Source organism: Petromyzon marinus, unplaced genomic scaffold, assembly GCF_048934315.1.
Source record: "Petromyzon marinus isolate PM22_M1 ecotype Great Lakes invasive population unplaced genomic scaffold, UKy_Petmar_22M1.pri1.0 PM_Scaffold_101, whole genome shotgun sequence".
Taxonomy (NCBI): domain Eukaryota; kingdom Metazoa; phylum Chordata; class Hyperoartia; order Petromyzontiformes; family Petromyzontidae; genus Petromyzon; species Petromyzon marinus.
In genome coordinates, this window is record NW_027423060.1 from 1 (window position 1) to 18,965 (window position 18,965).

General features: G+C 44.0%; 1 protein-coding gene across 1 annotated transcript in view; it reads right to left on the reverse strand.

The window, feature by feature from the left end:
• Positions 1-4,659: 4,659 nt before the first annotated feature.
• Positions 4,660-18,965, reverse strand: part of LOC142922561 (uncharacterized) — a gene marked incomplete at its 3' end in the record, with an annotated part of 41,954 nt that continues 27,648 nt past the window's right edge. Inside the window, exons 5-8 of the mRNA XM_076063347.1 lie at positions 11,518-11,605; positions 10,395-10,461; positions 6,650-6,817; positions 4,660-5,206 (exon numbers count right to left, since the gene is read on the reverse strand). Of these exons, the coding sequence (XP_075919462.1) occupies positions 4,660-5,206; positions 6,650-6,817; positions 10,395-10,461; positions 11,518-11,605 (870 nt within the window). The remainder of the gene's footprint in view (positions 5,207-6,649; positions 6,818-10,394; positions 10,462-11,517; positions 11,606-18,965) is intronic.

Here is an 18,965-nt window from a genome sequence, read left to right on the forward strand (position 1 = left end):
ACTCACTCACCCACTCACTCACTCACCCACTCACTCACTCACCTACTCACTCACCCACTCACTCACTCACTCACCCACTCACTCACTCACTCACCACTCACTCACTCACCACTCACTCACTCACCCACTCACTCACCCACTCACCCACTCACTCACTCACCCACTCACTCACTCACCCACTCACTCACCCACTCACCCACTCACTCACTCACCCACTCACTCACTCACCCACTCACTCACTCACCTATCAGTGCCATCGTCAAGAGGAAGGTTGCCATGGTTCATCCACTCAGCCAGCGATCTCTCTCTGTGTGTCTCTCTGTGTGTCTCTGTGTGTGTCTCTGTGTCTCTGTGTGTGTCTCTGTGTGTGTCTCTGTGTGTTTCTGTGTCTCTGTGTGTGTCTCTGTGTGTGTCTCTGTGTGTTTCTGTGTCTCTGTGTGTGTCTCTGTGTGTGTCTCTGTGTGTGTCTCTGTGTGTGTCTCTCTGTGTGTCTCTGTGTGTGTCTCTGTGTCTCTGTGTGTGTCTCTGTGTGTGTCTCTGTGTGTTTCTGTGTCTCTGTGTGTGTCTCTGTGTCTCTGTGTGTGTCTGTGTGTGTGTCTCTGTGTGTGTCTCTGTGTGTGTCTCTGTGTGTCTCTGTGTGTCTCTGTGTGTGTCTCTGTGTCTCTCTGTGTGTCTCTATGTGTGTCTCTATGTCTCTGTGTCTCTGTGTAAGTCTCTGTGTGTGTCTCTGTGTCTCTGTGTGTGTCTCTGTGTCTCTGTGTGTGTCTGTGTGTGTGTCTCTGTGTGTGTCTCTGTGTGTGTCTCTGTGTCTCTGTGTGAGTCTCTGTGTGTCTCTGTGTGTGTCTCTGTGTGTGTCTCTGTGTCTCTGTGTGAGTCTCTGTGTGTGTGTCTGTGTGTGTCTCTGTGTGTCTCTGTGTCTCTGTGCCTCTGTGTGTGTCTCTGTGTGTCTCTGTGTGTGTCTCTGTGTGTGTCTCTGTGTGTGTCTCTGTGTCTCTGTGTGAGTCTCTGTGTGTCTCTGTGTGTGTCTCTGTGTCTCTGTGTGTGTCTCTGTGTGTCTCTGTGTGTGTCTCTGTGTCTCTGTGTGAGTCTCTGTGTGTCTCTGTCTGAGTCTCTGTGTGTGTCTCTGCGTGTGTGTCTGTGTGTGTCTCTGTGTGAGTCTCTGTGTGTGTCTCTGTGTGTGTCTGTGTGTCTCTGTGTGTGTCTCTGTGTGTGTGTGTCTGTCTCTCTGTGTCTCTGTGTGAGTCTCTGTCTCTGTGTGTCTCTGTGTGAGTCTCTGTGTCTCTGTGTGAGTCTCTGTCTCTGTGTGTCTCTGTGTGTCTCTCTGTGTCTCTGTGTGAGTCTCTGTCTCTATCTCTGTCTCTATGTCTGCTTCTCTCTGTATCTAACAACAAAGTTAAGTGTGTGTGGAGTGGTGGTGCAGTGGTTAGCGCATTGTGTGGGGAGTGGTGGTGCAGTGGTTAGCGCACTGTGTGTGTGTGAGTGGGGAGTGGTGGTGCAGTGGTTAGCGCACTGTGTGTGTGTGGGGAGTGGTGGTGCAGTGGTTAGCGCACTCTGTGTGTGTGTGTGTGGGGGGAGTGGTGGTGCAGTGGTTAGCGCACTGTGTGTGGGGGGAGTGGTGGTGCAGTGGTTAGCGCACTGTGTGTGTGTGTGTGGGGAGTGGTGGTGCAGTGGTTAGCGCACTGTGTGTGGGGGGAGTGGTGGTGCAGTGGTTAGCGCATTGTGTGTGAGTTAGTGGGTGAGTGAGGGAGTGAGTGGGTGTATGGGTGAGTGAGTGAGTGGGTGGTTGAGTGAGTGGGTGAGTGAGTGGGTGAGTGAGTGGGTAGTTGAGTGAGTGGGTGAGTGAGTGGGTGAGTGAGTGGGTGGTTGAGTGAGTGGGTGAGTGAGTAGGTGGGTGAGTGAGTGAGTGTGTGAGTGGGTGGGTAAGTGGGTTGGTGGGTGAATGAGTGAGTGGGTGGGTGAGTGAGTGGGTGAGTGGGTGAGTGAGTGAGTGGGTGGGTGAGTGAGTGCGTGGGTGAGTGGGTGGGTGGGTGAGTGAGTGGGTGAGTGGGTTAGTGAGTTAGTGAGTAAGTGGGTGAGTGGGTGGGTGAGTGAGTGGGTGGGTGAGTGAGTGAGTGGGTGAGTGAGTGGGTGAGTGAGTGAGTGAGTAGGTGGGTGAGTGAGTGAGTGAGTGTGTGAGTGGGTGGGTGAGTGGGTGGGTGAATGAGTGAGTGGGTGGGTGAGTGAGTGGGTGAGTGAGTGAGTGGGTGAGTGGGTGAGTGGTGAGTGAGTGGGTGAGTGAGTGAGTGAGTGGGTGAGTGAGTGAGTGGGTGAGTGAGTGAGTGGGTGGGTGAGCGGGTGGGTGAGTGGGTGGGTGGGTGAGTGAGTGGGTGAGTGGGTGAGTGAGTGGGTGAGTGGGTGAGTGAGTGAGTGAGTGGGTGGGTGAGTGAGTGCGTGGGTGAGTGGGTGGGTGGGTGAGTGAGTGGGTGAGTGAGTGGGTGCGTGAGTGGGTGGGTGGGTGGGTGAGTGAGTGGGTGAGTGAGTGAGTGGTGAGTGTGTGTGAGTGGATGAGTGGGTGAGTGGGTGGGTGAGTGTCTGAGTGTGAGTGGGTTAGTGAGTGAGTAAGTGGGTGAGTGGGTGGGTGAGTGAGTGGGTGGGTGAGTGAGTGAGTGGGTGAGTGAGTGGGTGAGTGAGTGGGTGAGTGAGTGGGTGAGTGAGTGAGCGACTCAACAGGTCAAAGTTGTGATTATTTATTTATATTGAAAATTGAACACACAATCTGACCATAACACAAAGCACCACCTCCATCACCACCTCCATCACCACCACCTCCATCACCACCACCATCATCACCTCCACCACCACCACCATCACCACCACCATCACCACCAACATCACCACCACCATCATCACCACCACCATCACCACCACCATCACCATCACCACCACCACCATCACCACCATCACCACCATCACCATCACCACCACCATCACCACCATCACCACCACCACCATCATCACCACCATCACCATCACCACCACCACCACCATCATCACCACCACCACCATCACCACCACCACCATCGTCACCACCATCACCACCATCACCACCATCACCATCACCACCACCACCATCACCATCACCACCACCACCATCACCACCATCACCACCACCATCACCACCATCACCACCACCACCACCATCACCACCATCACCACCATCACCACCACCATCACCACCACCATCACCACCATCACCACCATCACCATCACCACCACCATCACCACCACCACCATCACCACCATCACCACCACCACCATCACCACCACCACCATCACCATCACCACCACTACCACCATCACCACCATCACCACCACCACCACCATCACCACCATCACCATCACCACCATCACCACCCCCACCATCACCACCACCATCACCACCACCACCACCATCACCACCATCACCTCACCACCACCACCATCACCACCATCACCACCACCACCACCATCACCACCACCACCACCACCACCATCACCACCATCACCACCACCATCACCATCACCACTACCACCACCACCATCACCACCATCACCACCACCATCACCACCATCACCACCACCACCATCACCACCACCACCATCACCACCATCACCATCACCACCATCACCACCATCACCACCATCACCATCACCACCACCACCTCCATCATCACCTCCATCACCACCTCCATCATCACCTCCATCATCACCTCCATCACCACCTCCATCACCACCTCCATCATCACCTCCATCATCACCTCCATCACCACCACCACCACCATCACCACCACCATCACCACCACCACCATCACCACCACCACCACCATCACCACCATCATCACCACCACCATCACCATCATCACCACCACCACCACCATCACCACCACCATCACCACCACCACCATCACCACCATCACCATCACCACCACCACCTCCATCATCACCTCCATCACCACCACCATCATCACCTGCATCATCACCACCACCACCACCATCACCACCATCATCACCACCACCATCACCATCACCACCATCACCACCACCATCACCACCATCACCACCACCACCACCATCACCACCACCACCACCACCATCACCACCACCACCATCATCACCATCACCACCACCACCACCATCACCACCACCATCACCACCACCATCATCACCACCATCACCACCACCATCATCATCACCACCACCATCACCACCATCACCATCACCACCACCACCATCATCACCACCATCACCACCACCATCATCATCACCACCACCATCACCACCATCACCATCACCACCATCAACATCACCACCACCATCACCACCACCACATCTCTCTCTGATCTCACGTCAACGTAAACAAGAAACTAACATCACTTCCCTCCACCTCCACCACCTCCTCTTGCTCCACCATCTCCACCTCGTCCACCATCTCCGTCTCCACCTCCTCGTCAGCCTCAGAAGCTCGCCCCTCGCTCCACCACGCCAGCGTGCGTCCCTTGTAGTCGACCCATCGTCCACCACCACCATCACAGCTACCACCACCACCACCACCATCACAGCTACCACCACCACCACCATCACTACCACCACTACCACCACCACCACCGCCATCACCACCACCACTACCACTACCATCATCACCATCACCACCACCATCACCACCACTACCATCACCATCACCACCATCATCATCACCATCACCACCACCATCACCACCATCGCCACCACCACCATCACAATCATCACCATCATCACCATCACCACCACCATCACCACCATCGCCACCACCACCATCACAATCATCACCATCACCACCATCATCACCATCATCACCACCACCATCACCACCACCACCACCACCACCATCACAATCATCACCACCATCACAACCATCACCATCATCACCACCACCACCATTACCACCACCGCCATCACCACCATCACAACCATCATCATCACTATCACCATCACCACTATCACCACCACCATCACCATCTTCACAAAAGTCCTCCACTGTTTGACGCTGGTAACCTCCAAATCCACAGCCACCATCACCACCATCACCACCATCACCACCACAATAGCGGTGGTGGTGGTTGTGGTGGTGGTTTTGGTGGTTTTGGTGGTTTTGGTGTCGCGACAAATCCGAAAAGTAGCGGAGAATGTCCCTTGATCCCGTTTCTGCATCCTGAAATCATCAACATCATCATCAGCATCATCAACATCATCATCATCAACATCATCATCATCATCAACATCATCATCAAAATCATCAACATTATCATCATCAACATGATCATCAACATGATCATCAACATGATCATCAACATCATCAACATCATCATCATCATCAACATCATCATCAACATCATCAACATCATCATCATCATCAACATCATCAACATCATCATCATCATCAACATCATCATCAAAATCATCAACATCATCATCATCAACATGATCATCAACATGATCATCAACATCATCAACATCATCATCAACATCATCATCAACATCATCAACATCATCATCATCAACATCATCATTATAGTGTAGTGTATAGTAGTGTAGAGTATAGTGTAGTGTATAGTGTAGTGTATAGTGTAGTGTATAGTAGTGTAAAGTGTAGTGTATAGTAGTGTAAAGTATAGTGTATAGCGTAGTGTATAGTAGTGTATAGTGTAGTGTATAGTGGAGTGTATAGTAGTGTATAGTGTAGTGTATAGTAGTGTAAAGTATAGTGTATAGTAGTGTAGTGTATAGTGTAGTGTATAGTGTAGTGTATAGTGTAGTGTATAGTGTAGTGTATAGTAGTGTAAAGTGTAGTGTATAGTAGTGTAAAGTATAGTGTATAGCGTAGTGTATAGTAGTGTATAGTGTAGTGTATAGTGTAGTGTATAGTAGTGTAAAGTATAGTGTATAGTAGTGTAGTGTATAGTGTAGTGTATAGTGTAGTGTATAGTGTAGTGTATAGTGTAGTGTATAGTAGTGTAGTGTATAGTGTAGTGTATAGTAGTGTATAGTGTAGTGTATAGTGTAGTGTATAGTGTAGTGTATAGTGTAGTGTATAGTAGTGTATAGTGTATTGTATAGTGTAGTGTATAGTAGTGTATAGTGTAGTGTATAGTGTAGTGTATAGTGTATTGTATAGTGTAGTGTACAGTAGTGTAGTGTATAGTGTAGTGTATAGTAGTGTAGTGTATAGTGTAGTGTATAGTAGTGTAGTGTATAGTGTAGTGTATAGTATAGTGTATAGTGTAGTGTATAGTGTATAGTGTAGTGTATAGTGTAGTGTATAGTGTATTGTATAGTGTAGTGTACAGTAGTGTAGTGTATAGTGTAGTGTATAGTAGTGTAGTGTATAGTGTAGTGTATAGTGTAGTGTATAGTGTAGTGTGTAGTGTAGTGTATAGTAGTGTAGTGTATAGTAGTGTAGTGTATAGTGTATAGTAGTGTAGTGTATAGTAGTGTAGTGTATAGTGTATAGTAGTGTATAGTGTAGTGTATAGTAGTGTAGTGTATAGTAGTGTATAGTAGTGTAGTGTATAGTGTAGTGTATAGTGTAGTAGTGTAGTGTATAGTGTAGTAGTCTGCACATCAAAATCAACGTCACCATCACCACCATCCTCACCCGGGATAGTTTCACCATCACCTCCACCTCCTCCACCACGTCCACGTCATCACCACCATCATCGTTAGCTAGAAGCTTTGCCTTGCTGGACGACGAGGTGATGGTGATGGTGGATGAGGTGGACACTGTCAACTTCTGGGTGATGTCGTCTTGATGGAGAAGCTCTTCCTGGGGTGGTTGTTGTCATGAGACACAACATGAACAACAACATCAACAACATCAACAACAACATCAACAATAACAACATCAACAACAACATCAATAACAACATCAACATCATCAACAACAACATCAATAACAACATCAACAACATCATCAACAACATCAACAACATCATCAACAACATCAACAACATCATCAACAACATCAACAACAACAACATCAACAACATCATCAACAACATCAACAACAACAACATCATCAACAACATCAACAACAACAACATCAACAACATCAACATCATCAACAACAACATCAATAACAACATCAACAACATCATCAACAACAACATCAACAACATCAACAACATCATCAACAACATCAACAACAACAACATCAACAACATCATCAACAACATCAACAACAACATCATCAACAACATCAACAACAACAACATCAACAACATCAACATCATCAACAACAACATCAACAACATCATCAACAACATCAACAACAACATCAACAACATCATCAACAACAACAACAACATCATCAACAACAACATCAACAACATCAACATCAACAACAACATCAACAACATCAACAACATCAACAACAACATCAACAACATCAACAATATCAATAACATCAACAATATCATCAACAACAACATCAACAACATCATCAACAACAACATCAACATCAATAACATCAACAACAACATCAACAACATCAACAACATCAACAACATCAACATCAACAACATCAACAACATCAACAACATCAACAACATCATCAACAACAACATCAACATCAATAACATCAACAACAACATCATCAACAACATCAACAACATCAACAACATCAACAATATCATCAACAACAACATCAACAACATCATCATCAACAACATCATCAACAACATCAACAACATCAACAACATCAACAACAACATCAACAACATCATCAACAATATCAATAACATCAACAATATCATCAACAACAACATCAACAACATCATCAACATTATTATTATACACTCACAGAGAAACGTAGTGTATAGTGTAGTGTATAGTGTAGTGTGTAGTGTAGTGTATAGTGTAGTGTATAGTGTAGTGTATAGTGTAGTGCATAGCGTATAGTAGTGTATAGTGTAGTGTATAGTGTAGTGTATAGTGTAGCGTATAGTAGTGTATAGTGTAGTGTATAGTGTAGTGTATAGTGTAGTGTATAGTAGTAGTGTATAGTAGTGTAGTGTATAGTGTAGCGTATAGTGTAGTATATAGTGTAGTGTATAGTGTAGTGCATAGCGTATAGTAGTGTATAGTGTAGTGTATAGTGTAGTGTATAGTGTAGCGTATAGTAGTGTATAGTGTAGTGTAGTGTATAGTGTAGTGTATAGTGTAGTGTATAGTGTAGTGTATAGTAGTGTATAGTGTAGTGTATAGTGTAGTGTATAGTAGTATAGTGTATAGTATAGTGTATAGTAGTGTATAGTGTAGTGTATAGTATAGTGTAGTAGTGTAGTGTATAGTAGTGTATAGTGTAGTTTATAGTAGTGTATAGTGTAGTGTGTAGTGTAGAGTATAGTGTAGTGTATAGTGTAGTGTATAGTGTAGTGTATAGTGTAGTGTATAGTGTAGTGTAGTGTATAGTGTAGTGTATAGTGTAGTGTATAGTGTAGTGTATAGTAGTGTATAGTGTAGTGTATAGTGTAGTGTATAGTAGTATAGTGTATAGTATAGTGTATAGTAGTGTATAGTGTAGTGTATAGTATAGTGTAGTAGTGTAGTGTATAGTAGTGTATAGTGTAGTTTATAGTAGTGTATAGTGTAGTGTGTAGTGTAGAGTATAGTGTAGTGTATAGTGTAGTGTATAGTGTAGTGTATAGTGTAGTGTATAGTAGTGCAGTGTATAGTGTAGTGTAGAGTGTAGTGTATAGTGTAGTGTATAGTAGTGTAGTGTATAGTAGTGTAGTGTATAGTAGTGTAGTGTATAGTAGTGTATAGTAGTGTAGTGTACAGTAGTGTAGTGTATAGTAGTGTAGTGTATAGTAGTGTAGTGTATAGTGTAGTGTATAGTAGTGTAGTGTACAGTAGTGTAGTGTATAGTAGTGTAGTGTATAGTAGTGTATAGTGTAGTGTATTGTTGATGATGATGATGTTGATGATGTTGATGATGATGATAATGATGTTGATGATGTTGATGATGATGATGATTTTGATGATGATGTTGATGATGTTGATGATGATGTTGATGATGATGTTGATGATGATGTTGATGATGTTGATGATATTGATGATGATGGTGGCGGTGATGATGATGGTGGTGATGATGATGTTGATGATGATGTTGATGATGATGTTGTTGATGATGATGATGTTAATGATGATGTTGATGATGTTGATGTTGATGATGGTGATGATGATGATGTTGATGATGATGATGTTGTTGATGTTGTTGATGATGATGTTGTTGATGTTGATGATGTTGATGATATTGATGATGTTGATGATGTTGATGATGATGATGCTGATGATGTTGATGTTGATGATGATGTTGATGATGTTGTTGTTGATGATGATGTTGATGATGTTGATGTTGATGATGTTGATGGTGATGATGTTCATGATGAAGATGATGTTGATGATGATGTTGATGATGTTGATGATGATGTTGATGATGTTGATGATGATGCTGATGATGATGTTGATGTTGATGATGTTGTTGTTGATGTTGATGATGATGTTGATGATGATGATGTTGATGATGCTGATGATGATGATGATGTTGATGATGATGATGGTGGTGATGATGATGCTGATGATGATGTTAATGATGATGTTGATGATGTTCATGATGAAGATGTTGTTGTTGTTGATGATGATGTTGATGATGTTGATGTTGATGATGTTGATGGTGATGATGTTCATGATGAAGATGATGTTGATGATGATGATGTTGATGATGATGATGGTGGTGATGATGTTGATGATGTTGATGTTGATGATGATGATGTTGATGATGATGTTGATGATGATGATGTTGATCATGATGATGATGTTGATGATGATGTTGATGATGTTGATGATGATGATGTTGATGATGATGATGTTGATGATGATGATATTGATGATGATGTTGATGATGATGATGATGGTGGTGATGATGATGCTGATGATGATGTTAATGATGATGTTGATGATGTTGATGTTGATGATGGTGATGATGATGATGTTGATGATGATGATGTTGTTGATGTTGATGATGATGATGTTGTTGATGTTGATGATGATGTTGATGATGATGTTGATGATGATGATGATGTTGTTGTTGTTGATGTTGATGATGATGTTGATGATGATGATGATGTTGATGATGATGATGGTGGTGATGATGATGTTGATGATGAAGATGTTGATGATGATGATGTTGATGATGATGATGATGTTGATGATGATGTTGATGATGATGATGTTGATGATGTTGATGATGATGTTGATGATGATGATGCTGATGATGATGTTGATGATGATGATATTGATGATGATGATGATTTTGTTGTTGATGGGATTGTTCCACTTGCCTGGAAGAATTTGTAGAGGCGATTGTTTATGGGTGATGGAATGTCTGGCCACAGAAAATTTCTAAGCCTTAAGACACAGGGATACATCACAACATCACCATCACCATCATCACAACATCACCATCATCAACATCATCAACATTACCATCACCACCATCACCTACACCACCATCACCACCATCATCATCACCTACACCATCACAACATCACCATCATCATCACCACCATCATCATCACCATCACCACCATCATCATCACCACCATCAACACCATCATTACCAACATCATCATCATCACCACCATCATAATCATCACCTACACCATCACAACATCACCATCACCACCACCATCATCACCATCACAACATCACCATCACCACCATCACCACCATCACCACCATCACCACCATCATCACCATCAGCACCACCATCACCATCACCACCATCGTCATCATCACCACCATTACAATCATCAACATCACAACATCACCATCACCACCATCATCATCATCACCTACATCATCACCACCATTATCATCATCACCACCATCATCACCATCACCATCACTACCACCACCATCACCATCACCACCACCACCATCACCACCACCATCACCACCACCACCACGATCACCACCACCATCACCATCACCACAATCACCACAATCACCACCACCATCATCACCACCACCATCACCACCACCACCACCATCACCACCACCACCACCATCACCACCACCATCATCACCACCATCACCACCACCACCACCATCATCACCATCACCACCATCACCACCACCATCACCACCACCACCATCACCACCACCACCATCACCACCATCACCATCACCACCACCATCACCACCACCACCATCACCACCACCATCACCACCACCATCACCACCATCACCACCACCACCACCATCACCACAATCACCACCATCACAATTACCACAATCACCACAATCACCACCACCACAATCACCACCATCACAATCACCACAATCACCATCACCACAATCTCCACAATCACCACCACCATCACCACAATCACCACAATCACCACCACCACAATCACCACAATCACCACCACAATCACCACAATCACCACAATCACCACCTACATGATTCTTGTCTGATGGTGCAGCAGCAGCAGGAGAAGCAGCATCAAGATCACAGTCACCATGGAGACAGCGGCCATGACAGTAACACCTACACACACACACAGACACACACACAGACACACACACACACACACAGACACACACAGACACACACAGTGACACACACACAGACATACAGTGACACACACACAGACACACACACAGACACACACACACACAGTGACACACACACACACAGTGACACACACACAGTGACACACACACACACACATAGACACACACACAGTGACACACACACAGACATACAGTGACACACACACAGACACACACAGAGACACACACAGACACAGAGACACACACACACAGTGACACACACACAGACACACACAGACACACACACACACAGTGACACACACACACAGACACACACACACAGTGACACACACACACAGACACACACACACAGACACACAGACACACACAGACATACACACACACAGACACACACACAGACACACACAGACATACACACACACATAGACACACACACACACACAGTGACACACACACACAGACACACACACACAGACACACAGACACACACACAGACACACACAGACATACACACACACATAGACACACACACAGACACACAGACACACACACACAGACACACACAGACACACACACACAGAGACACACACACACATAGAGACACTCACACATAGAGACACAGACACACACACACAAACACACAGACACACACAGACACACACACACAAACACACACACACAGACACACACACTAAGTGAGTGAGTGACTAAGTGAGTGAGTGACTAAGTGAGTGAGTGACTACATAAGTGAGTGAGTGACTAAGTGAGTGAGTGACTGACTGAGTGTCTAAGTGACTAAGTGAGTGACTAAGTGAGTGAGTGACTAAGTGAGTGACTAAGTGAGTGAGTGACTAAGTGAGTGACTAAGTGAGTGAGTGACTAAGTGAGTGACTAAGTGAGTGGGTGACTAGGTGAGAGACTAAGTGAGTGAGTAAGTGAGTGGGTGACTAAGTGAGTGAGTGACTGAGCGTGCGAGTGAGTGAGTGAGTGACTGAGTGAGGGACTGAGTGACTGAGTGAGCGAGTGACTAAGTGAGCGACTAAGTGAGTGACTAAGTGACTAAGTGAGTGAGTGACTAAGTGATTGACTAAGTGAGTGACTAAGTGAGTGAGTGACTAAGTGAGTGACTAAGTGACTAAGTGAGTGAGTGACTAAGTGATTGACTAAGTGAGTGACTAAGTGAGCGACTAAGTGAGTGACTAAGTGACTAAGTGAGTGAGTGACTAAGTGATTGACTAAGTGAGTGACTAAGTGAGTGAGTGACTAAGTGAGTGACTAAGTGACTAAGTGAGTGACTAAGTGAGTGAACAAGTGAGTGAGTGACTAAGTGACTAAGTGAGTGACTAAGTGAGTGAGTGACTAAGTGAGTGACTAAGTGACTAAGTGAGTGACTAAGTGAGTGAATAAGTGAGTGACTAAGTGAGTGCCTAAGTGACTAAGTGACGAAGTGAGTGAATGAGTGACTGAGTAAGTGAGTGAGTGACTAAGTGAGTGACTAAGTGAGTGAGTGAGTGACTAGGTAAGTGAGTGAGTGAGTGACTAAGTGAGTGACTAAGTGAGTGAGTGACTAAGTGAGTGACTAAGTGACTACTGAGTGACTAAGTGAGTGAGTGACTAAGTGAGTGACTAAGTGACTAAGTGAGTGACTAAGTGAGTGACTAAGTGAGTGAGTGACTAAGTGAGTGAGTGACTAAGTGAGTGACTAAGTGAGTGACTAAGTAACTAAGTGAGTGACTAAGTAAGTGACTAAGTGAGTGAGTGACTAAGTGACTAAGTGAGTGACTAAGTGACTAAGTGAGTGACTAAGTAAGTGACTAAGTGAGTGAGTGACTAAGTGACTAAGTGAGTGACTAAGTGACTAAGTGAGTGACTAAGTGAGTGACTAAGTAACTAAGTGAGTGACTAAGTAAGTGACTAAGTGAGTGAGTGACTAAGTGACTAAGTGAGTGACTAAGTGAGTGACTAAGTGAGTTACTAAGTGACTAAGTGACTAAGTGAGTGACTAAGTGAGTGACTAAGTGAGTGACTAAGTGAGTGTCTAAGTGAGTGACTAAGTAACTAAGTAAGTGACTAAGTGAGTGAGTGACTAAGTGACCAAGTGAGTGAGTGACTAAGTGACTAAGTGAGTGACTAAGTGACTCACTTGGTGAGGCAGAGAGAGTGACTAAGTGACTAAGTGAGTGACTAAGTGACTAAGTGAGTGACTAAGTGAGTAACTAAGTGAGTGACTAAGTGAGTGACTAAGTGACTAAGTGAGTGACTAAGTGAGTAACTAAGTGAGTGACTAAGTGAGTGACTAAGTGAGTGACTAAGTGAGTGACTAAGTGACTAAGTGAGTGACTAAGTGAGTGACTAAGTGAGTGACTAAGCGAGTGACTAAGTGAGTGACTAAGTGACTCCCTTGGTGAGGCAGAGAGAGTGACTAAGTGACTAAGTGAGTGACTAAGTGAGTGAGTGACTAAGTGAGTGACTAAGTGAGTGACTAAGTGAGTGAGTGACTGAGTGAGTGACTAAGTGACTAAGTGACTAAGTGAGTGACTAAGTGAGTGCGTGACTAAGTGAGTGACTAAGTGAGTGACTAAGTGAGTGACTAAGTGAGTGAGTGACTAAGTGAGTGACTAAGTGAGTGAGTGACTGAGTGAGTGACTAAATGACTAAGTGACTAAGTGAGTGACTAAGTGAGCGACTAAGTGACTAAGTGAGTGACTAAGTGAGTGAGTGAGTGACTAAGTGAGTGACTAAGTGAGTGACTAAGTGACTAAGTGAGTGACTAAGTGAGTGACTAAATGACTAAGTGAGCGACTAAGTGACTAAGTGAGTGACTAAGTGACTAAGTGAGTGACTAAGTAAGTGACTAAGTGAGTGACTAAGTAAGTGACTAAGTGAGTGACTAAGTGACTCACTTGGTGAGGCAGAGAGTGAATAAGTGACTAAGTGACTAAGTGAGTGACTAAGTGAGTGAGTGACTAAGTGAGTGACTAAGTGAGTGAGTGACTGAGTGAGTGACTAAGTGACTAAGTGACTAAGTGAGTGACTAAGTGAGTGCGTGACTAAGTGAGTGACTAAGTAAGTGACTAAGTGAGTGACTAAGTAAGTGACTAAGTGACTAAGTGATTGACTAAGTGACTCACTTGGTGAGGCAGAGAGTGACTAAGTGACTAAGTGAGTGACTAAGTGAGTGAGTGACTAAGTGAGTGACTAAGTGAGTGAGTGACTGAGTGAGTGACTAAGTGACTAAGTGAATAAGTGAGTGACTAAGTGAGTGAGTGACTAAGTGAGTGACTAAGTGAGTGAGTGACTGAGTGAGTGACTAAATGACTAAATGACTAAGTGAGTGACTAAGTGAGCGACTAAGTGACTAAGTGAGTGACTAAGTGAGTGAGTGAGTGACTAAGTGAGTGACTAAGTGAGTGACTAAGTGACTAAGTGAGTGACTAAGTGAGCGACTAAGTGACTAAGTGAGCGACTAAGTGACTAAGTGAGTGACTAAGTTACTAAGTGAGTGACTAAGTGAGTGACTAAGTAAGTGACTAAGTGAGTGACTAAGTAAGTGACTAAGTGAGTGACTAAGTGACTCACTTGGTGAGGCAGAGAGAGTGACTAAGTGACTAAGTGACTAAGTGAGTGACTAAGTGAGTGAGTGACTAAGTGAGTGACTAAGTGAGTGACTAAGTGAGTGAGTGACTGAGTGAGTGACTAAGTGACTAAGTGACTAAGTGAGTGACTAAGTGAATGCGTGACTAAGTGAGTGACTAAGTGAGTGACTAAGTGAGTGACTAAGTGAGTGAGTGACTAAGTGAGTGACTAAGTGAGTGAGTGACTGAGTGAGTGACTAAATGACTAAGTGACTAAGTGAGTGACTAAGTGAGGGACTAAGTGACTAAGTGAGTGACTAAGTGAGTGAGTGAGTGAGTGACTAAGTGAGTGACTAAGTGAGTGACTAAGTGACTAAGTGAGTGACTAAGTGAGCGACTAAGTGACTAAGTGAGCGACTAAGTGACTAAGTGAGTGACTAAGTGAGTGACTAAGTGAGTGATTAAGTGAGTGACTAAGTGACTCACTTGGTGAGGCAGAGAGAGTGAGCGACTAAGTGACTAAGTGAGTGACTAAGTGAGTGACTAAGTGAGTGAGTGACTGAGTGAGTGACTAAGTGAGCGACTAAGTGACTAAGTGAGTAACTAAGTGAGTTACTAAGTGAGTGAGTGACTAAGTGACTAAGTGAGTGACTAAGTGAGTGACTAAGTGAGTGACTAAGTGACTAAGTGGCTAAGTGAGTGACTAAATGAGTGACTAAGTGAGTGAGTGACTAAGTGAGTGACTAAGTGAGTGACTAAGCGAGTGACTAAGTGAGTGACTAAGTGAGTGACTAAGTGAGTGACTAAGTGAGTGACTAAGTGACTAAGTGAGTGACTAAGTGAGTGACTAAGTGAGTGACTAAGTGACTAAGTGAGTGAGTGACTAAGTGACTAAGTGAGTGACTAAGTGACTAAGTGAGTGAGTGACTAAGTGACTAAGTGAGTGACTAAGTGACTAAGTGAGTGACTAAGTGAGTGACTAAGTGAGTGACTAAGTGAGTGACTAAGTGACTAAGTGAGTGACTAAGTGACTAAGTGAGTGACTAAGTGAGTGACTAAGTGAGTGACTAAGTGACTAAATGAGTGACTAAGTGAGTGACTAAGTGACTAAGTGAGTGACTAAGTGAGTGACTAAGTGAGTGACTAAGTGAGTGACTAAATGACTAAGTGAGTGACTAAGTGAGTGACTAAGTGACTAAGTGAGTGACTAAGTGACTAAGTGAGTGACTAAGTGAGTGACTAAGTAAGTGACTAAGTGAGTGAGTGACTAAGTGACTAAGTAAGTGACTAAGTGAGTGACTAAGTGAGTGACTAAGTAACTAAGTGAGTGACTAAGTAAGTGACTAAGTGAGTGAGTGACTAAGTGACTAAGTGAGTGACTAAGTGAGTGACTAAGTGAGTTACTAAGTGACTAAGTGACTAAGTGAGTGACTAAGTGAGTGACTAAGTGACTAAGTGAGTGAGTGACTAAGTGACTAAGTGAGTGACTAAGTGACTCACTTGGTGAGGCAGAGAGAGTGAGTGACTAAGTGATTGAGTGACTAAGTGAGTGAGTGACTAAGTGACTAAGTGAGTGACTAATTGACTCACTTGGTGAGGCAGAGAGAGTGATTAAGTGACTAAGTGAGTGACTAAGTGACTAAGTGAGTGACTAAGTAACTAAGTGATTGAGTGACTAAGTGAGTGACTAAGTGACTAAGTGAGTGACTAAGTGACTAAGTGAGTGACTAAGTGAGTAACTGAGTGACTAAGTGAGTGACTAAGTGACTAAGTGAGTGACTAAGTGAGTGACTAAGTGAGTGAGTGACTAAGTGAGTGACTAAGTGAGTGACTAAGCGAGTGACTAAGTGACTCACTTGGTGAGGCAGAGAGAGTGACTAAGTGACTAAATGACTAAGTGAGTGACTAAGTGAGTGAGTGACTAAGTGAGTGACTAAGTGAGTGACTAAGTGAGTGACTAAGTGAGTGAGTGACTGAGTGAGTGACTAAGTGACTAAGTGACTAAGTGAGTGACTAAATGAGTGCGTGACTAAGTGAGTGACTAAGTGAGTGACTAAGTGAGTGAGTGACTAAGTGAGTGACTAAGTGAGTGAGTGACTGAGTGAGTGACTAAATGACTAAGTGACTAAGTGAGTGACTAAGTGAGCGACTAAGTGACTAAGTGAGTGACTAAGTGAGTGAGTGAGTGACTAAGTTAGTGACTAAGTGAGTGACTAAGTGACTAAGTGAGTGACTAAGTGAGCGACTAAGTGACTAAGTGAGCGACTAAGTGACTAAGTGAGTGACTAAGTGACTAAGTGAGTGACTAAGTGAGTGACTAAGTAAGTGACTAAGTGAGTGACTAAGTAAGTGACTAAGTGACTAAGTGAGTGACTAAGTGACTCACTTGGTGAGGCAGAGAGAGTGACTAAGTGACTAAGTGAGTGACTAAGTGACTAAGTGAGTGACTAAGTAACTAAGTGAGTGAGTGACTAAGTGAGTGACTAAGTGACTAAGTGAGTGACTAAGTGAGTAACTAAGTGAGTGACTAAGTGAGTGACTAAGTGACTAAGTGAGTGACTAAGTAAGTGACTAAGTGAGTGACTAAGTGAGTGACTAAGTGAGTGAGTGACTAAGTGAGTGACTAAGTGGGTGACTAAGCGAGTGACTAAGTGAGTGACTAAGTGACTCACTTGGTGAGGCAGAGAGAGTGACTAAGTGACTAAGTGACTAAGTGAGTGACTAAGTGAGTGAGTGACTAAGTGAGTGACTAAATGAGTGACTAAGTGAGTGAGTGACTGAGTGAGTGACTAAGTGACTAAGTGACTAAGTGAGTGACTAAGTGAATGGGTGACTAAGTGAGTGACTAAGTGAGTGACTAAGTGAGTGACTAAGTGAGTGAGTGACTAAGTGAGTGACTAAGTGAGTGAGTGACTGAGTGAGTGACTAAATGACTAAGTGACTAAGTGAGTGACTAAGTGAGCGACTAAGTGACTAAGTGAGTGACTAAGTGAGTAAGTGAGTGACTAAGTGAGTGACTAAGTGAGTGACTAAGTGACTAAGTGAGTGACTAAGTGAGCGACTAAGTGACTAAGTGAGCGACTAAGTGACTAAGTGAGTGACTAAGTGACTAAGTGAGTGACTAAGTGAGTGACTAAGTGAGTGACTAAGTGACTCACTTGGTGAGGCAGAGAGAGTGAGCGACTAAGTGACTAAGTGAGCGACTAAGTGAGTGACTAAGTGAGTGACTAAGTGAGTGAGTGACTGAGTGAGTGACTAAGTGAGCGACTAAGTGACTAAGTGAGTAACTAAGTGAGTTACTAAGTGAGTGAGTGACTAAGTGACTAAGTGAGTGACTAAGTGAGTGACTAAGTGAGTGACTAAGTGAGTGACTAAGTGACTAAGTGACTAAGTGAGTGACTAAATGAGTGACTAAGTGAGTGAGTGACTAAGTGAGTGACTAAGTGAGTGACTAAGTGAGTGACTAAGCGAGTGACTAAGTGAGTGACTAAGTGAGTGACTAATTGAGTGACTAATTGAGTGACTAAGTGAGTGACTAAGTGAGTGACTAAGTGAGTGACTAAGTGAGTGACTAAGTGAGTGACTAAGTGAGTGACTAAGTGAGTGACTAAGTGACTAAGTGAGTGAGTGACTAAGTGACTAAGTGAGTGACTAAGTGACTCACTTGGTGAGGCAGAGAGAGTGAGTGACTAAGTGAGTGACTAAGTGACTAAGTGAGTGACTAAGTGAGTGACTAAGTGAGTGACTAAGTGACTAAGT